Source organism: Harmonia axyridis, chromosome 1 (genome assembly GCF_914767665.1).
Source record: "Harmonia axyridis chromosome 1, icHarAxyr1.1, whole genome shotgun sequence".
NCBI lineage: Eukaryota > Metazoa > Arthropoda > Insecta > Coleoptera > Coccinellidae > Harmonia > Harmonia axyridis.
This window is the reverse complement of record NC_059501.1, coordinates 2,427,443-2,449,231: the sequence shown is the minus strand read 5'-3', so window position 1 is coordinate 2,449,231 and position 21,789 is coordinate 2,427,443. Positions and strand designations below refer to the sequence as shown.

The window sequence follows — 21,789 nt, the reverse complement described above, 5'->3', positions numbered from 1 at the left end:
TTTCATTCAATATAATATACATACATTCATAACGATATAGTAAAATTGTGGATTTGAAAATATATCACAATCCGACAACGTAATCTAATCACGTTGGGGACTTTTAAAAATTGGGTATACTCCCTCTATGTATGTTTAGTACTCTATGGTTGAGGCCTATTTGGAAAGGTATTGAAAAGTTAGAGGAGCCTTGAAGTACACGTGTCACTCTTGAAGTTGACGAACTAAGTCGAATTTCAAGAAAAATAGAATGGTTTTTGCTGGTTGGGCCCATAACCTGTTGACTGAAGTATAACATTATTCTTCACCCCAAAGTTCTAGACCCAGTGGTAACAACTGAAGGCTCATTCGACAATGTTAAGCAATTGCAATATCCGATTTAGTTCCCCTTTGAAACACAACCCACCTCCACCGTCGTCGGGGTACCTCAGGGACCGTTCCGAGACCCCGCGAGTTTCCTGTCGCGTGGACTGCCTATTCGAAACACCGCTAAAAGGTTTCAATCATCGGAATATTGTGTTAGGGAACCGCGTAGCGCGGTCCAGGTATCCTACGAATTTCTACACCTCCATATATGTATATACCGACCGCTTTATATTCCGTAAACGATCGAGATCGACCGACATGCTTTCGCACTTTCGAAACAAGCGAAAACGTTCTGCCGGTTGTCGCGCGGGAACGGATTTGTCCGATGATTTTGATTGGTTTTAGAGAGGTTTGGGAAGGGGGAGGTGGTATAGGGGGGGGGGTTGAGGTAGGAACCGGATCGGTTTTGGATATGGAGGGGTGGGGGATCGAAAGGTAAAGGGTTGTGTCTTTAACTGCTGGATTTTGATAACTAGTTAGGTTAGGTGAGATGGGAAAAGAATATCGAACCAAGAATGGGTTCAGATTTTTTTCAATTGCAACAAAACGTGATATGTAAATTACTTGAGTACTAATGAGGAGATGTTGCTTGATTTGGCAGTTTTTATATCACACGACCTATGAATTCCATAGGTTATAAATAAGAGGTCTAGAACACTGGTGTTCTCATTTACACTTGAAAAGCCTTAAGTTTAAATTGGAGACTTTTGAAGGGGACAACCTTCTTGGATTTTAATGGTATTGGTCCCTTTTCATTTGATTTTCTCATCGTTTCTTATTGTGTCGCTCACGTCGTCTTTCTGTCAATGTCATTTTGAGATTGAATCAACTACTTTTGACAGAACAAATGAACAATTTACAATGATGTCGATAATTAGATAATTTTCAGAGACTTAATGAACCATAGTGGCGACACGTGTGGTCTCGTTTTTGATTGGCTGAGCCTAAATATGTCGGCTTTTTGTTTACATACTCCATCTACCTGATTTTTGGGATTTATTTAAAATTTAAGGCTTGTTGTATCGAGTCACTGTAGTATTCTTTAGTTGAATAAATTTGTTCTATATACAATCAAATACTATCAGGCCTAATAATTTTGATTTTGACGTGTGTCAGTTCAGTCAATTATATTCGTAAACTTCTATGGTTCTATTTCCCCATTCGCCATTTTTAGACTCAATTTGAACGAACTGTCGCCCCTGTGTTTGATTAAGTCACTGTAAGTTCTTTGTATACCGCCACCTTGAGGTAATCAGTACAATACACACCAGTATCTTAGACATATTAGGTATAAGCTATCAAAATATTAATTATGAGCTTGTTTGAATCTAAAATAATCTAATATTATTTAGAAGACATCTTCTATACAGGTGTTCCTAAATTGAAGGCCGAAAGGAGAATTATTGATCCCTTTGATAATTTTTATAAAAAAGTCCTATAAATATGTTTTCGAGGTACAGGGATTCTTCTAGTCGTACTTTTTTGTGATGATTATGTTGATATTTATCAATATTCGCTACATTTTGGGTAAAGAAGTACCAAAACTTAAAATTAACTTATACATCACAACTTATTAACTAATGGAGAATTGTTAAAAAATTTTTCTCGTAATCGGTAGCTGATAAGATTAAACTAAAAAGTGTAGCACTGGATCAAAGTATCTTTTTGCATTTCTCTGAAGTTCAAATCATTTAAACTCATTGGTCAAGTCATTTACCTCTGATTTATATCGTGAATACCTCGGATCGATGCCAAAAAACTTTTTTTGTTTGTTTTATTGATAATAAAATGGACGTTTCAAATGCATTCAAGAGATGTTTATGAATAATATAACGCTAAGTTAGTTATGTTTATGTCTTGATTGCTCTGATTCTAGCAATTCATTCAAAAAGCCGTTTCAGCAAAATTTCCATGTAAACCTTGGAAATTATGACATATTTTCATCTTGTTGAAATGTTTATGTGAAAATTTAATCGGAATAGGAATCCTCACTGTCATAAATCCGTTAAGGTGATTTGAACGATCAAGAAGTTTATGTTTTTCTTAAACATTTGGCAGGAATTATGAGAATAACTTATGAACGATAAAATGAATATGGATTGTTGATAAATAAAAACCACAAAACCGCAATAAAAATGTTATATCCGAAAGAAGAAGAGAACTAGTGTTAGAATGAGCCTTCTGTACTAGTATTATTTCATTTTCTCTAACTTATTATCTATATTATCTAAATTATTGGAATATTTTCATAAATATCCTTAAGTGATTTTTGCATTGAACATGTTTGTTGACAGAACTGTTTTTTATATCACAAATTTGTACCAACACATTATAGTGAAATATAAACATGAAATCTTTGTGAAACTGAGATATTCCCGCACGATATTGTTCCTCAAGGTATGGCAAATTTACCACATAATTAGATAATAGTATAGTATTCAACGAACGGTAATACGGGTCATAAGTCACTCAGATGAAGTTTGTAATTCATCAAGTGAGTTATGACCATTACCGCAAGTTGAATACTATGCGTTATCTACTCCTATTGAATTATATCTTCATTATTCAACTGCTTTTGAGCAATTAATAGTATCTATTGATAAACAACGTGAGTTATAATAACACACTGCTATAACTCACTATAATAAATCGGAAAAGATGGATCTGTGCTTCTATACTTCTGTGCTTCCATTCGATTGGGAACATTCCATTATTGTCATTGAGGGGAGGAATGTCACTTTGATAATTTTGACGTTTATAGGTATGTTTTGGAGTTTGTCGATAAAGTTTTTTCTCTATTCTTGTATTTTAGTATTTATTGTAATAGTCGTAGATAAAGTATAGTATTCAACTTGCGGTAATGTTCATAACTCACTTGATGAATTACAGCACTCGCCTGCGGCTCCTGGTGCAAACTTCATCTGCGTGAGTTATGACCTACATTACCGCTAGTTGAATAATATTCTATTATCTACGACTATAACAATAAAGAAACAAGAATAGAGAAAGAACTTTATTGACAACCCCAAAAGTTACCTATAAATGTCAAAATTATCGTAAATAATTGCACAAGTGAATCAAAATTACCGAAAATTTTGTATGACAGTCTGTTGTCATAGTAACATTCCTCCCCTCAATAACAATATTGGTTGGTTGGCCTTTCGGCCAACCGAATAGAAGTATAGATGCACAGAGCCATCTTTTCCGATTTATTATAGTGAGTTATGGCAGTGAGTAATCACAACTCACGTTACTTGTTAATAGAAGCTATTAAATGCTCAAAAGCAAGCAGTTGAGTAGAATACATAATTCAATAGGAGTAGATAAAATGATTTTAGTCACTCAAAATGTTCTACGAGGAAATAATAAAACATAGAGGAAACTTTCTACCGTTTTCAACCAAATAACAAAATAATCCATAACACGAATCATAAAATCCTCCTCCTTCCCGGAAGATCCTTCTTTTCCAAGACGGATGTTACCAGAAGGAGAAACGGGACCGCAGAGAGATCCCATGCATCATATTAGCAAAGACACGCATTGAAATATAACGTCGAAAAGCTTAATATCCCGTGGGCGGCGAATTGCCCAACTTTTCCCGCCTTCGGCTCAGATCACCCCCCCCCTACACCCCCCTCCATGCCTTTTCTTTCTCCCCCAACCCCAAACATTCCCGAAGCCCGATGAAAGATTGAACATCTATTAATTTGTAATTTTGTTTCAGGAAGTGGGAAGCATCATCGGCAAAAAAGGAGAGATCGTAAACAGTTTCAGAGCCGAGGTAAGTAGTCGGTTCTCCCGTATGGGGGAGCTCATCAGTTTTTTAACGTTGCGCGAAGTTTGTTGTCGATTGGGCGACTTCGGAAAGTCGGTAACGATCTCTGAAGCTTGGAAATAGGTGTCTGCTCAAAAGGTGAGATGGGAGGATGGCTAGACAGGAAGTTGGGAAATGTTTATGTCTGATTGGGACAATGTAGCTTGTTACAGAAGTCTTAGAGGATGATTAGTTGAAGGATTGAATATAGTCAGATGGAAAAATGAACAAAAACATACCTCCAAGCGTTCTTCAACATAGTTAGAAAATTCCTGTTCTTCTAGCCGCATTTTTGAAACTTGATATTTAGCCTACATCTAGACTACTACTAGAGATCTCCAGAAGTTTCTAGGCTGTAGATTTCAACACCAACCCTTCTGGCTGATTTAGTTGTTGGTGCGCTATGAACAATTGATAACTCTTCTCAGACGTTGATGTTATTGAAATGTTCATATGTTTCCATATTCACCATCGTGTAGTAGCCCTTATTGCTTGACAGAATACCTGCCTTCACAAACAAGATGTAAGGTTTGTAATGCAATTCCTCTCGGATGTATTTTGGCTCACATTTAGGTCGGGTTCTTTCTACAAGTGTCTTGATCATTCCTTGTTTTTGTTGTGGATGGTGATTAGAATCCTTGTAGCAGATATCTATCGGTGTGGGTACTGAGATAGTTAAAAAAGGCGTTTAAATGATCTTCACTGTTGGTCAGATTGAGAAGTTGAAGACTTCCATAAAGAAGCTTGCGATAGCTGGGCAAAAGGTTCTCCATCCAGTTCTCAAAATTCATCCTTCCACTGAAAAAAGATAGATGTTAGGCACACTTGTATCGATAATTCTGATATACTATAAGTATGAAAGGCAAAAAGCTATCTTATTTCAAGAACCAAGAAGGTTTGACTCGAGTGATCTAACTAAGGTCTACGATAAGTCTTTATGCCCACCACTCACGAAGCGTTTCTTCCAGCGTTTGGTAGCTAGCGTCGAAGAGATTCCAGTCGGGCAGTCAAGTTCATACTCTGATTTACAGTCGTACGGCCGTGTCCCGAGCTGTCTGACTGGAATCTCTTCGACGCTAGCTACCAAACGCTGGAAGAAACGCTTCGTGAGTGGCGGGCATTAGGGTTTCTTGTTACCAAAATGTCCAGACACAACAAGGCATTATATCTCTCAATTTCCATGCTGAACTGAAAGTCAGGGAATCTACTATTCAGATTACTTCAGATGGTCCCTTTTTTAGAACAGATGGCGAATGGAAAGAATATTATATCAGCTCCTAGCAGTATGGCTTTGAAGAAATAGAACAAATTCATCATAACATACAAAAATTACGATTATGACTCGACTAGACGAGTTCTATAACTCAATATCCTTGGCCTGGCTCATAGATGACATCGCTAGGACCATACCACTTTTTCTCGTTAGTACCAAGCTTCAACAGATCCGAGTTAATACCTGACCACAGGCACCTGGCACGAGATATTAGAGGTTGAGTGAAGCTACATTTATTGTTGTTTGAAACATGGATAAAACTACTTTTTTTTGTAAAACGCTGTTTTTCAATGGGAAAAAGTTCTGTTCAAGCAAAGCAATGGCTTGATAAATGTTATTTCAGACTCTGCTCCACCGACAACAACGGCTGAAGGTGCTCCAGGGAAAGAAATTATGATTATATGTTGACGAATAAAGTCTAAATTTCAAGAAAAAAATGTTATTAAACTTGTTATGCCCGGTACCTATTGAGTGAAATATTGCATGTGCTAGTAGGTATCTATAGACCAAGTTCAAACAACTCTATGAACGCATATTAGCGTCTCACACCTACTTGACGTTTAAAAGGTGTGCAAATTGTATTACAGATTCCTTCAGACTTCAACTCATATTTTTCCATAACTTCTATAGATTGTCCTGAAGGTCGAAAACAATTAATTAATTCAATCTGAGATATTTTAGAACTTCTTCATGATCTTTGTAGGCCCCCCCCCCCCTTCAAACGGTTTTGTTTCATTCCCCAGCCGTACCGATGACCTTGAGCCCCATCTTACCGCGACCTGCTTACTATTAATCACTCTCATTCCACATATTCCCCCGTTGAGTCATCAAAGTCCCTCGCCCGAAAGGAAAACGGAAAAATTGGGGTGAACTTCCCTCCTCGTCCGACCGGAGTAACTACTTTTCCCAGAGTCTAATGGCCCTTCAACCTCCGCTGATATCTTTGATGTGGACCAGACGCCCGAAAAAAAGGCAAACTTGACGCAATCTGGCGAATTAAACTTTTCGGTAGTGGTCAGAGAGATGAGTGACGTGGTTGGGGGTGGAGCTTGGTTCGGGGGGGGAGAAAAGTTCGTTTCGTTGATTGGTGCGTTTTTTTCTGTGAGGTTAAGAGGGTCGCAGCGGACTTTTAGACTTTGATAGTTTTCCCACTCTGTGAATGTTTGACTTTAATTTTCTATTATCTTAGGAGTTGTGAGTTTTATTTACCGCTCTGAAAGAAAGCAATGGGAGTGATTAAATAAAGCGCGCTGATTATTTTCCACTCCCCTTATTACATACTGGGTGATCCACGGGTATTGGATTTTTTAGTAATCGTTTCTTGGTTATTCTTTCTGAAAAAAATTAATTTATTCACACAAACATGTGTAGTTTCATGTCTTTTGTTAATTCGCATATAAAGGGCTTTCGAATAGGAACGAGATACAATTTTAAATGGTTAGAATAGCAAACTCCATTATTTTTTGTCATTTCTTATGTCATTTGTGTTCAATAGGTTATGTTTATAAACGTATATTCGTTTGGGAAGAAGCAATACAAAAAGCAACATAAAGTATGTGTAGATAAATCTCAGTATTAGCCCAAATGTGAACGGGGCAGCATACATTTGAACCTAAAATCCAAGAGCTTATATAGAAACCTCAGCCAAAACTGTGTCTCCCTGTATAGATGTAATGATTGGTTTATGTATATGTTTACAGAATAAGCTGACATTTATATTGTAGGGCTTCTTCTTCATCCAAACAGAATCTTGTCCATCCATCTTTTTCACCAAAAGTTCTACGACCACTGAGATCACAAAATTGGTGTTCTACCTTTAACATTCCTGCAAGAAAAACTTTTTGTTCAACCTAATTGTATGCTTATGTTTCCATTATTATACTGTTTGGTGCCATTTTCGTCAGAAACTAGTTTATGCCTCACTATATGAATCAAGAATGTTCTTTCTTCTAATCTTTGCCTACTCTTTCAGTCTGGAGCCAAAATAAATATATCAGATGGGTCATGCCCCGAAAGAATCGTTACAGTGACAGGATCTACAGGTGCCATATTCAAAGCGTTCACTCTCATCTGCAAGAAGTTCGAAGAGGTATGTCGGGGGAGTTACATAATATGCTTAAATTTAATTTGTAGTCCATGGTTTTTTTATTCGCACCGATTAGAGCTGAGTTGATTTCCTTTGACACTTAGAAGAAATATTCTTTTGACTAACATTGCTTTAATTTTCATGAAACCTGAGTCACAAAATTCTTGAGATTTTTATAAGATATTTATGAGAATAATTGTTTTATAACAAATCAAATGATAGATATTGACTTATTATCGTGAGATGTACATCAGTCCATTCAATTCACTATGGAGGTAAAACCAAAAAAACTCGGTGAATCAGAATTGAAGGTTTACACACCGATACAAAAGTAACCTAGCTTTGTCATGCTATCGAATGTTGAGTTTACCGAAGAATTACTTTTGTTGAATTTATTCATATTCATTATTTCCCATTTTTCTTTGAATAAACATTATGATTTGAGATAGTTTTAGGTTCTTGATTAAAAAAAAATAATTGATGATAGGTTATGATCAGACACACTGTTTAATCTACTTCATGTAATGAGCGGTTAAAGTCCAACAATTATGTTTATTTACCTCCATTAGAGTAGAATTAGAATGATTCGCTTATACCTGTAGCTATAGGACACAATTTAACGTAGCTAACTGAGTCCCAGAAAAACCTAACCTAAGTGGAACTACTAACTCGGTGAACAGTGAAGGTATCGATAACTTTTTACAGAACCCACCGGAGCACCTAAAGTTGCACTGATCAATATCTAACCCCAATTTTTTTCATTCAGGTTGGCTCGAAACATTAACCCAATAATAGAACCCCACCCGTAAGGAGGTAGGAGGAAATTTTTGGGAGCAGACCAATGGAATGAGTAGTTTAGTTGTATGAAGTTGGCTGTATTGGCAAAATGTAACCCCACCCTTTTTTATTAGTGCGTATATGTTGCATTCGTTAATGTGTTGTATGTATGGTGGGTACCCTCAGTGGTGTTCCCAGTTCCAGGAAGTAAATACCAGTGGCAGCGGCGTACCGAGGCCACCGATCACCCTTAGGTTGATCGTCCCGGCAAGTCAGTGCGGTTCGTTGATCGGCAAGGGCGGTTCGAAGATCAAGCAGATCAGAGAAGTTACCGGAGCGTCCATACAGGTGGCGTCCGAGATGCTGCCCAACTCGACGGAGAGAGCTGTGACCATTTCTGGAACCGGAGAAGCCATAACGCAGTGTATCTATCACATCTGCACAGTAATGCTCGAGGTGAGTGGATTCTATTTATACATATAGGGTTAAGTCTTAATTGTTCCCCAAATTTTCCACAATACTTTGTGGACATTACATTCATATTCTCCTTAGAGTAATAAACATAGATAGAGGGAGTGTACGCAATTTTTACATGTCCCCAACACGATAAGATTACGTTGTCGGATTGTAAAATATTTTCAAATCCACAATTTTACTGAATCGTTATGAATGTAAAGGGTGTTTTTTTTAGAGCTATAGAACTTTAAGTTGCAATAAAACAACGATGGATTATTGGATTGACATGAATTTTATTTATCCGCAAGATAATCTTGTGGCATTACATTTTAAATATGATTTCTGGCATATGACCGCCACGGCTGGCTGGAATGTAGTGCAACAATCTGGACGTCCAATTTTCGATGAATTTTTCCAACATTTGTGGCCGTATATCGGCAATAACACGGCGAATGTTGTCTTCCAAATGGTCAACGGTTTGTGGTTACCCGCATAGACCAAAGACTTTACATAGCCCCACAGAAAGTAGTCTAGCGGTGTTAAATCACAAGATCTTGGAGGCCAATTCACAGGTCCAAAACGTGAAATTAGGCGGTCACCAAACGTGTCTTTCAATAAATCGATTGTGACACGAGCTGTGTGACATGTTGCGCCGTCTTGTTGGAACCACAGCTCCTGGACATCATGGTTGTTCAAATCAGGAATGAAAAAGTTTGTAATCATGGCTCTATACCGATCACCATTGACTGTAACGTTCTGGCCATCATCGTTTTTGAAGAAGTACGGACCAATGATTCCACCAGCCCATAAAGCGCACCAAACAGTCAGTTTTTCTGGATGTAACGGTGTTTCGACATACATTTGAGAATTAGCTTCACTCCAAATGAGGCAATTTTGTTTGTTGACGTAGCCATTCAACCAGAAGTGCGCTTCATCGCTAAACAAAATAAAATGAACGTAGTGCGCGATACGTATTCCGCACAGAACCATTATTTTCGAAATAAAATGGCACTATTTGCAAGCGTCGTTCAGGCGCGAGTCTATTCACGATGAATTGCCAAACCAAACTGAGAATAAATCACTTGACAGCTGTTACATCGGTCGCCATCTTGAACAGTAATGCCAACTTAAAGTTATGTACCTCGAAAAAAACACCCTTTAGTATCACTGATATGTTTTCATTTCTGCGCGCTTCATGTCAAATGTGATAGTTCATGTTGGGGACAAAATTTGCTTACTGAAAATGACATATGCTCCCTCTATCTATGTTTATTACTCTGAGATATTGTCTAACTGGTAAACTAAGGTTATGCATCACCAACTCTAGCAATTGATACTTGCAATAAGGTGAACCTAAGCACACGTTATCTTCATTAATGATTGACGGCGGATTGACCAAAATTTTCTCAACTTGAGAAACTGAAGGTTACTAACTGGTTTTTGAACTCATTGACTTAGTTTCAGAGCAGAAGTTGTAGTAATCACACGTTGAACAACTAACTTTTACTTTCTGAAACTAAACTAATAGTTGAATAACTTTTAGTTGTTGAAGAGTTCCACATCGTTGTGGATGTAGAAACTATTCGTTAAACGCTTATTAAGATTCTGTTGATTTGAGTGTGGTGGTTACTGCAACTAGTAGATACTACTTATTTAAGACAACGTAAGCAAAGTTGTGTTTAAATAAACCTTACAAAAGGTACAATTAGAACTCAAAATTTTTCTAATGCTATCCAATTACAAGTATTGACCACATTTTTTTCTTCTGTTGCAGTCCCCTCCCAAAGGAGCAACCATACCCTACCGCCCCAAACCCCAAGTAGGCGGCCCTGTGATCCTAGCCGGCGGTCAGGCCTACACCATCCAAGGCAACTACGCCGTACCCACACACACAGACGTAAGTAACTCAGTAATCACTCCCATACTTACTCCCACTCACTTGACCGCACTTGGCCATCCCCTGACCGGCGCGGTGGCGCCCGTCACCGCTCCCCTCGTGCCCCTCGAGCCGCTCAAGGACATGCACTTTCAGGCAGCTCTACCGCCGGGGCACCTGTTGCCAGATGTAAGTTTTATGGTTATGGTGACCCCCTCTCTGAACCCCATTCACACGACCCCCTCGTATAAGTATACCACCGTTTACGTCGTATACGTTCGGACACGTGCGGATCTGACGGAGAATTCGTCGGGTTTTGCAAGTGAGTTCGAAGGGTAGGCGCTGGATGCCGGTTGATCGGTTCAAAGTGCGAGACGTATATACGTTTCGAACTCCACGTTTATCTCGGGAACGGATTGTCCGATTTCGATGGATTTTAGTGTGCTAGGATTTTTTTGATACGGCCGATGTTACGGTGGTATATACATTGTTGTCAGATCTTTCCTTTTTCCGGATAAATGATGAACTTTGTTATTTTAAATGGATCGACTTGTATATTTTTTCCTTTTTAGATCTGAAATACAGAATATTTTTCATGTAATGGTGATCTGACAACAATGTAAAAACCACCATAATACGCTCTTAGTGATGACGTCACACGCCGCCATTTTAGTTCTCCTGTCAGTGTTCGGATTCCAAACAAACAAATTGTCATTCAAATTAGTACGTTGTCGTTGAAGAAATTGGCTCATTTTGAGAAATAATATTATTTAACGAACGATTTTACTATTAATTGATAGAAAGAAGGCACGAGATTAATGCCAATAACTTCGAACTTGAAGTTCAACTAATAAACACGGCTTTTTACAAAATCTGGGGAATGATACAGGATTCAAACTTACTGGTATTAACCTCGTTCCTTCTGTCTATCAATTGATACTGAAATCGTTCTTCAAATACTCTTATTTACGAAAATAAGCCAATTCCTTCAACGACACCGTACTAATTTGAATGACAATTTGTTTGTTTTGATTCCAAACACTGACAGGAGAACCAAAAATGGCGGTGTGTGACGTCACACTAATAGAGCGTAAATCGGCCATCACAAGACTCTTGAACACCAAAATCTATAAAAATCGTGCGTTTTTTTTTCTGAGATAATTGTTCCTTAGTTCAAACAATTCAGCAGAAAAAATATATTTTTATATGATAAGAAAGTCTAAAAATTGAAATAATTAATGTAATTGTATTGGGTGTTGGGTCTTTTTGGGCTCATTAGTAATTCTTAACCTGTTGAATGTTTTATTGATAAATTGTCATAAATAAAAAATGTTCTATGGATCCACATAGTTTCGTTGTAACTTTTATTACCATCCAATTCAAAATTTTCATCAATTATTATAACTAGGTAATGTTAATTTTTGAACTCTGATATAGAGATAGATTCAATCAGAAAATTTCGATTCACGGATATTATATTCTAGGACTAGACTAGATGTTTTCGATAATGTATTAATTTTGCACTGGTCCAATTGCTCGAGTAGCTCCTATCCTTCTAAACTCACTGTAAATCTGTAGGCCGATGATTTTCTATTCAGATCTGTCTACTTGATACGATCATTCCCAGTATTTTAGAGCGTGTTCATAATTTTTTTTAGTATGTGATGCACTGGCATGCCCCTAGTGACCTCTACGATCCCGTTCACCAGAGAGACTGTAGGTCTTCTGCAAAACTGTCCTACCAAATCCGAATTTCTATGGGTTGGCATTTTCAAATTGATTTCAGCATTGTATAAAGATACTATTTCGACCGGGGGGTCGAATCAACGATCGGTTAGAAGGCTATTCCATGGCCCCTGCTTTATACACCTCGGCATTAAGCGTGGTAACTTAGCTAAAGAAAGGCCGGGTAGATATCCCTTGAGATGACGTTCTCCCTAGTATTGCAAAGCGTGTGGCGTCACTAAAATATTATATTCTATATTTGTGTTCTCAGAGAGGTATATATTTTAAAGTTTTCTTGTCGAAAATAATCAAGTTAGTTTCATTAGTGAATTTCTATGTAATAACCAAGATTGACCGGTGTGAAAACAGCAAACATCTTACAATTGAATGAATTTTGTTGTGTATAAAAAGTCGGTAATAAATAAATTTCTTTAAAGTTTAAATGTTTCACCCGAAGCATCTGAAACCATGCACAATGACTTGTTTATGTATAACGATCATTTGAAATAGTTGTGAGGTTAGTTATGCAGGCTCTAATTGTGTATATCTGAAGGGAGAACCCCTTTTATCAGTAGGATATGTTGATAAAAACCAGCGAATAATTAATTTCACTCTGCTCCAATGGAATGAAGTTTCCATCGGAGAGCAACAGAAGGGTATCAATTATTTATTTCCGAGCTCCGAAGGGATTGATGCGAACTGTATTGAAGAAAAATTTGGAGAATTTGCTAATAATTTGATGGGGTGGGGGTAGATACAGGTATTTTTCCGTCAATTAGGGAAGTTTTCCATTAGAGAAACTTTTAGGAAAGACATCAGGCATTTTTAATAATTGATTTGAAGTGAAAGAAAAAAGTAATAGAACGAATATCTGTAGCTATCTGAGATGTTTTTTACTTTGATTGGAACCTCCATTATGGATCGATACCCGTTTTTATCAATACTTAATAGTAAAACTCAGTCTCTCGCTTCGATAAGGTTCAATATCGCAGCATGCTAAAAGTTTTTTAGTCCCCTAGCTTAAAAATATACACATTTTTTCGTAGAAACTTTTGATCTGCATTGGGGCTGATTGATATATCATCTCTAATGGATATACAACAAAAATGTATCTATAGAAAGGGTGGTCCACATATGGCATGATTGGCATTATAAGGAGCTTCTCAATTGCCTCTGCATGCTGTTCCTATTTTTGAGGGAACATAATTTCCTTTGGCTGAATAACTAACTCGATTCATAGTCGAAATTTCGATTTCGGTCTCCTCTAGAAGCATGATCCGACACATTAGAACAGAAAGGTCAACATTGAATTTTGGAACGATATCCACTCATAAATACTATTATACACTTTTTTGTACCCCAAACAATTTATCATGACCGAAATATAGATTCCTACTTTGTAACTATGGTTCTTAAGGGAGTATATTGTACGGGGCATGTAAAATCTTGGTCTAATCTTCATTGCCTTTTTTGTTTCAGATCGCATCGCTTGGAAAGAGTCCACTGGCAGGTTTGGCAGCCTTGGGATTGGGAGGTTTGACACCCACGAATACTGGCGGATTAAACCCAGCAGGTATAATTTTATAAGTTCAGAAATTCGAATTGATTGAATCAATATATTGAAGTGAAGTAAACAGTAATATTTTGGCAAAGGTGTTCTCTGCCAATATTGATAGCATCCTCTTTAGGGCGATTGAATCATCGGTAAGGCTATTCGGTGGTTCCTGCCTTATACACCCCTATAGCCGAACATAGTGGTGACTGCCAAATGAACAATCTTCTCTTTCTCGAGTATTGCGGTGCGTTTGGCGCTATCCTACGAGATCGATCGTGATATTCCGGGTTCATTTTTACTTTTCAATTGGGTTTAGACTGTTTAGAGCATTGTTTTTAGTCGTTCTATTTTTTTATTTCTTTATTGTCATATTCCAATACTTTGTTTTTACGTTATTTTGTCAAATGCTACTTTCGCCAATGTTTCATTATAATACTCTCTATACAGGGTGGCCACTTTTTCAATGGGATTGTATTGGTAACTTTAAAACCATAAGAGTTAGAAGGTCGGTCAAATGGAGAAAAAGTTACATGCATAGAAGCATTATCAAGCAGTTCAAACAAATCGAGATATCAGGGCCGGTTATTGAGATATCATAGGAAAAGTAAATTCTGTCATTTTGATTTTTCTTTTTTTCCCACTTTATTTCAAATATTATCAAAAAATGTTACAGGAATTTTTTATTCGACAGTAAATTGTTCTCAATTTGACGTAATCAGATTTTGTATCCAACGTTTCGTGCTCTCTGGGCCACCCTCAACCTCATTTTTTTCAATACGGACCTGCATATTTTATGACACTTTTCGAAATAACTTTTAACGCTGAATTCAACGATATATCATACAATATCATTCAAAGTTGATTTTGCCCCTTATCCAATTTTTTTGGGTCGGATCTGTAGTGAATGCAAATTATCAAAAACTGCTGTTAATAAAATAGTTAAGAGACGCGAATACAATGATTTTAAATTTGAATACCAAGCCTTGCAAAATAAAGTTCGATTCTGTAATTTGTTTCAATGGAACAAATGATAAATCCAACAATAGTGATTTCTCGCTAGAAGATTGAGAATGTATTGGAAGTTATTCAAGAAGACGAAATAAGCAAATGTATAAGAAGTATGGAATCCGGAACCATTAAGTGCATTTTACAAAATGGTGGACATTTCGAACACTTACTTCATTCATTTTCATTTACTTTCGAATAATCATTCGATTTTTCTTTCATTAAATGATAATTCGTTTAATTATTATGAATTGAAATATGTAAATAATTATTACTTGTTTCTTGATTTGATTCTGATATGTTCCATTTAGTTCAAGATGAGTAAGTTAATTTTCTCATCGAAATGTATTGCATGTTGTTAATTAAACTAAAGGTACCTAAATGTAATACAGATCCGACCCGAAGAAATTTGGATAAGGGTCAAAATCACCTGAATATCAAGTTTGAATGACATTGTATGATATATCGTTGAATAAAATATGCAGGTCCGTATTGAAAAAAATGAGGTTGAGGGTGGCCCAGAGAGTACGAAACGTTGGATACGAAATCTGATTACGTCAAATTGAGGATAATTTACTGTCGAATAAAAAATTATTGTAACATTTTTCGATGATATTTGAAATAAAGTGGGAAAAAAAGAAAAATCAAAATGACAGAATTTACTTTTCCTATGATATCTCAATAACCGGCCCTGATAATCTCGATTTGTTTGAACTGCTTGACAATGCTCCTATGAATGCAACTTTTTCTCCATTTGACCGACCTTCTAACTCTTATGGTTTGAAAGTTACCAATACAATTCCATTGAAAAAGTGGCCACCCTGTACTATATCTCTAACTTTCAGTGATTCATCAAGTGTGCTTTTGCTATCGATCAATCAAGTATTCATACTTTATCTACCGGAGGAGGCGGAGCTAAGGGGTTCCTCCCCTCTGTTGATTGTACGAATTTCATAGCTCCGCCCCCAGGTGAAAAACCGAGTACTAGATCACGGCTAAGCTAAAGCTTAGAATTGAATCGATGTTCAAATCAAGCGTTTGATCCTTTTTTTTTATCAAATTTTTCTAAACTAACCTCAAACGCCCCTTTTTCAGCATTGGCTGCTCTTGCTGGCTCACAGCTGAGGTCCTCATCCTCCAGAAATCAGCAGAACGCCAATCAGCAGACCCACGAGATGACTGTGCCGAACGAACTGATCGGCTGCATAATCGGCAAGGGGGGTACCAAGATCGCGGAAATTCGTCAGATTTCTGGGGCGATGATAAGAATCTCCAATTGCGACGATCGCGAAAGTGGCGTGACAGACAGAACGATCACCATATCTGGCAACCCTGACGCTGTAGCGCTGGCCCAATATCTCATAAACATGAGGTGAGTGTTTAATTGTTTTCATTTGCAGGTTACGAGACGGTTTGGAAGTCCCTCTTAATCCTTGAAAAAGTTCCCCGGTATTCCTTTAAAACAGACTCAGAACTGAGGTTGGTGAGGAATACGATGATTATGTGCAATAATCTCTAGTCATTGAACGGTCGTTCAAGTTTGTTGTTTCTCTTATTTTTTTTTTCATTATTTTTGTTTTATTCTTATTTGTATTGTTGATATTTATTGATTGTTATTAGTTTGTTGTTGAAATAAAGGTAGTGATACCCGTAAATCATTTGATGTGTTCTTGGAATCCTAGTTTGTTGACATCCTAATGTTCCGATCTAATTAATACCTCAAGAAGCTAAAACTTATCGATCCTAACAATAGCACATCAATTGATCCAATGCTTTGCTTGGAAATAATTTTGTCTAAGTCAAGGTCAAGATTTAGACTTAATTATTTCCCGGTTTTTAATCCTGTTTTTCTCTTCCAGTGAAACTCCTCCCAAGCCGTTATGCTGTATTTGTGGTTATACTCATGATAAGTTTTCTTCAGATTGATAAAAGTATTTAGGCAGTTTAATTGCTCGTATACAATTTGATTTACGAACAAATATGGTATTCTTACAAATACAGCATTCAATGGCAGTTACTTCAATTGTTGGAAGGCGTCTAAAGTAGTTTAAATCCTTATTTTTACAAAAAAAAGATTATTATATATTATTTTGAATGATCTATTATATTCTAAGGTATTGCCGAATGTTTTCAAAAAATTTTAATTTTGTCAATTAAGGGCCAGTATGTTGAAATACATGATTTTCTACTCTTTAGGAAAGCTTACAGTAAATTCAAAGAACCTGAAACTTTTGAAAATTCTAATCAAATTCTTATCCTCTAGTTGTGGGGTTTCACTATAATCGTTGTATCTCCTTTGAATGCAACTATAGTGAATGAGCCCAACTTTCATAAGATGAATAATTGTATTGATACTTAGGGTCAGTTTCATAATTCATCCAAAAAGGCTCCCCCTTTGGTGAAGATCGTTTCATTAGAAAGTCACTTTCAAATCGAGCTTGAATGATGTTTTGGTTTCATGAACATATTCCGACCGTCTTTCAGAGAAAGCTTTCTTTTATTCGTGAGTGTTGAATTTCCTAAGGTTGGCTACTCTTAGAACAAGTGATTATTATCTGCATTTGATAGTATTTCATATAAATTGAAATTTTGTGGATGAAGAGAAAGTAAATTAAGGTCCTTAATTTTGAATATGATAATTTTAACAAAAAAGTTTGAAAGTTTGATGGAAATGACACAACAGAAAAGGATCCCTTTCTTGCCATAAAGGGCCAATATTGGGACTTTCTGAGGAAAAACACTTCAAACCTTTTTCTAACCTCAAAATTGTTTTATGGAAAACGTTTCATTTGTGAAGGAAACTTCTTACGAAAAACGGGACTTTATTTTTCGTTTATTAAACTGGCACTTACTGACCCGTGGGCTAAGAAAAGAGAAAAGATAGTTTACAGTGCGTACAACTTAATAAAACATCAATAACAAATGTTTTTGGCATTAATTTGAGCTATTTAGTAAATAATCTAGCTATATATCAATTAGAGATGAGCGATATTTCACGAACTGTGATTTAATCACTGATATCAGAATGTCACAGGTAGTCACGGTTCCGAAAAACAGAGCGTGACGGGATCACAGTTTGAACATTTTACAGATCTTTTCAGGGCATATCATCGTCCGTTGCAATCGTAAATTATGAAGACAGCCTGATGTTTTTATTGTTTCAAAACCATTTTCGACTAACATAATTGCATATTTTTTATCAATCCCAGCATCCGTAGGCAACTTCGCTTGCTTTAGGAAGTATTTTTGTAGGACTTGTTAAACAATAAATACTAGCTACAAACAAATAATAACTACTGAATTACTGCATAATTGGTGGTGGCAATAAAATTCTAATTTTATGCTTATCTTTGATAAACAACCCCAAAGAAATTCTTTCTATATTGAAGTTGCCGACCGAAGCAATAAATGATACTGTATTACAAAAAATAAACGAAAACACGTCAGAGACATAATAAGAATAGGCGAAAGACCAGCAATCTTTGGGCTTTCTTCACAGAAGTTGATGTAAATTATGCTACTTGTAATTTATGCAAGTTGAAATTATCTTTCAAAACCACCTCTTCGACTTTGAGGAAACATTTGAAAAATCGACATCCTTCTGTAACGTTCCAACTAAAGCTGAAACAAGGAAAAGAGTTGAAAATGTTAAAAAAAAAATGGATGTTTTTACAATAATTTTTCATTAATTTTGTTATGCTCTGAATGATAATAGTGACCAATACGAGTTGCAGAGATAAACGAGCTAAGGTTTGAGTGATTCATACAAATATTAATAACAAGCAACCTAAACAGTGATCACGTCACGCTTTAATTTCACTGATATCATAAAGTAACGTTCACGTTTCACAACGTGATCTAGAAATCACGGTATCTAATATCAATCAACCTTTCAATAGTTGATCGTAGATCTTTCGAGTGAAAATCATGTAACATACAGATGCTTCAGACTGAAATAATTAATAAAATCTTAAAACCTTCCAACATTCGATCTCATACTTTACCCCCCTCACCTCTGGTCACAATCTCATACTACAATCCTGTGTTTCTATGTTATCTCCCTAGTGTTGAACTGCAGAAAGCTAACCTTGAGGCCCAAAACTCTCCCAGCACTGGCGGAACAAGCCAGTCCTCCACCACTGCCGCCTCCCCCCTGGCCAGTGCAATCCCCCTCGCCCAATTGCTCACGAAACCGGGGGCCCTCAACGCTCTGACTAGTCTCAGTGCTCTGGGCGGCCTCACCGAGCTATTGGGCGGTCAAACCGGAGCTCCTCCCGTCCAGACCACGGGGGTACATCGATCCCACAAGAATTACACTCCCAGACTCCGTTCCCCTGGTGGCGGTGGTCAGTCGGAAGGATCCAAAGTCAAGAACGACAGAAAGTTTAACCCCTATTGAAAACACACACTAACACCGCTACTACCACCACCCGATCAGGAATCTTTCACTTCACCGAGCCCCGCCCCCTCGTTTCGGGTCCTGAGAAGACTTTTTTTTCAATTATTTTTGTTTTATAATTTTTTTTTTTTTTTTCAATAATCCAAAGATACAGATTTATTTGGTACAATGAGTTTATACAATTAGTTTTTTTCTTTTATTATATACAATAGTAAATATTCGATATTTAGAATAAAGCCAGCCATTTGAGCGGAAAACTGTTTTGTTCTCTAGCTCGATCTGGCACTTAATCATATTTTCTCCAATTCCTCAATCGTTTATGCATAATTGTATATATTTCGTATACTTTATCAAGCTCGAGAAAGTATAATTGATAAAATCATTGTTATCGATTTTTGAACGCATAAATTCTTATGCCACATTTACAATCTCTGTAGTTTTAAGTGTTTTTTGAAACAAAAGGGAACAATATTTTTTTTGTGTTGATTATTTCGTTTTTGCCTCTTTTTTTTTGTATAAAATCATTTTTTTCTCATAATTTAATATTTCGTTTACATTGTCTCAAAGAGGTTTGTCTTTACAAATCGACTGTGTTTATACAGGTTAAATTATTTACATTCAACTTTTGTGATAATTGATGACAGTATTTAGATTTCTAAAAACAAATTAATCAGCGCCGAAATTTCTAAAGTAAATAAAAACATTTTCTCATTTTTGTTTTTCTTTTTTTCTATTTTTTTTTTTTTCATGTTCGAATAATAAGGAAATTTGAAGTGTTCAAATGATTATTCTTAATGGAATTAAACAAAATTTATATTTTCACAAAATAAAGGTGATAATAAAAATATTTCCAGTTAAAAATTGTTGACACACTACACTCTAAATTTGAATAATAGACATTTCATTTGAAAAAATATACTGTTTCTCTATTGGACAAATTGGTCATTTTGGAACAATTCAAAATTCGAATTATTCAAATATAATAGAATCATTTTAATTTTGAATTCTTTTTTTTGCGAAAACCAAATTATTTACACGTCGATTTCAATTGATTTTTCTGGCAATTTTAGTGCCATGTGTATAGACACTTTCCACGTAGTCTAGGCTTAAATTTAGGTTTTTTTTGAGCAATTGTATAAAAGTCAGAGCTACTAAAAGATAATCTGAATGATTTAGATTAGAGGAGTCGATTTTTAATCGGATATTGTGTTTTGTATATTGATATTCAATGTGGCTTTCATTAAGATTAGGACTTACAATGAATGTTTTATAATTAGATATATTGTAAGATTTACACAATACAAATTGAGTGTTTTATTGACTCTTTATTTTTGGTGTTTTATTATTCCAAAACACACCATGTTTTGGCAAATGAGAGGTTCGCATAGAATCGAATAATTTCAGCTACTAAATTTTTTCAAAAATAAACTTCAGGAAACAGTGAAGTTTTCATACATCTGCAAAAGGGGATTTCAATGTGGAGATCATTTTGAGTTTGATGCAGGATATTTTCAAGGATGAGTCATTTTTTTAAGATTGAATTCGTAAAAAAAAAATATATTTCACCAAAAATCGCCTATAGAAGAGATTTACTCAAAGTAGTAGAATTTAGATATTAATTCTGTGGCCATATATCGGCAATAACACGTCGAATGTTGTCTTTCAAATGGTCAAGGGTTTGTGGCTTATCCGCATAGACCAATGACTTTACATAGCCCCACATAAAGTAGTCTAGCGGTGCAAAACGTGAAATTAGGCGGTCACCAAACGTGTCTTTCAATAAATCGATTGTGGCACGAGCTGTGTGACATGTTGCGCCGTCTTGTTGGAACCACAGCTTCTGGACATCATGGTTGTTTAATTCAGGAATGAAGAAGTTCCTAATCATGGCTCTATACCGATAACCATTGACTGTAACGTTCTGGCCATCATCGATTTTGAAGAAGTACGGACCAATGATTCCACCAGCCCATAAAGCGCACCAAACCGTCAGTTTTTCTGTATGTAACGGTGTTTCGACATACACTTGAGGATTAGCTTCACTCCAAATGCGGCAGTTTTGTTTGTTGACGTAACCATTCAACCAGAAGTGCGCTTCATCGCTAAACAAAATAAAATGGACGTAGTACACGATACGTATTCCGCACAGAACCATTATTTTCGAAATAAAATTGCACTATTTGCAAGCGTTGTTCAGGTGTGAGTCTATTCACGATGAATTTTGCCAAACCAAACTGAGAATAAATCACTTGACAGCTGTTAAATCGGTCGCCATCTTGAACAGTAATGCCAACTTAAAGTTATATACCTCGGAAAAAAAAACACCCGTTATAACGTGATATGACATTCAAGGGCACATCAGTGCTTCCTCATTTTAATATCATTTATACACCTTGAAAAAAAAACACCCTATATATCACTTTTCAGATTTAAATTTTTGGCATATTTTTGTGGTTT

General features: G+C 36.3%; 1 protein-coding gene across 9 annotated transcripts in view; it reads left to right on the top strand.

The window, feature by feature from the left end:
• The window catches only part of LOC123671604 (poly(rC)-binding protein 3), a 154,309-nt gene that overhangs the window by 124,201 nt on the left and 8,319 nt on the right, over positions 1 to 21,789 (top strand). For 3 of the 9 annotated variants that reach the window (XM_045605563.1, XM_045605562.1, XM_045605564.1), the window contains 7 exons: positions 4,091 to 4,147; positions 7,426 to 7,542; positions 8,503 to 8,772; positions 10,547 to 10,837; positions 13,853 to 13,946; positions 16,029 to 16,305; positions 18,999 to 20,660. In XM_045605563.1, the coding sequence (XP_045461519.1) occupies positions 4,091 to 4,147; positions 7,426 to 7,542; positions 8,503 to 8,772; positions 10,547 to 10,837; positions 13,853 to 13,946; positions 16,029 to 16,305; positions 18,999 to 19,332 (1,440 nt within the window). In that variant the 3' untranslated portion in view covers positions 19,333 to 20,660. Of the gene's footprint in view, positions 1 to 4,090; positions 4,148 to 7,425; positions 7,543 to 8,502; positions 8,773 to 10,546; positions 10,838 to 13,852; positions 13,947 to 16,028; positions 16,306 to 18,998; positions 20,661 to 21,789 lie in introns of those variants that run through there. The other 6 variants (XM_045605565.1, XM_045605566.1, XM_045605567.1 and 3 more) reach the window with 5 other exon arrangements.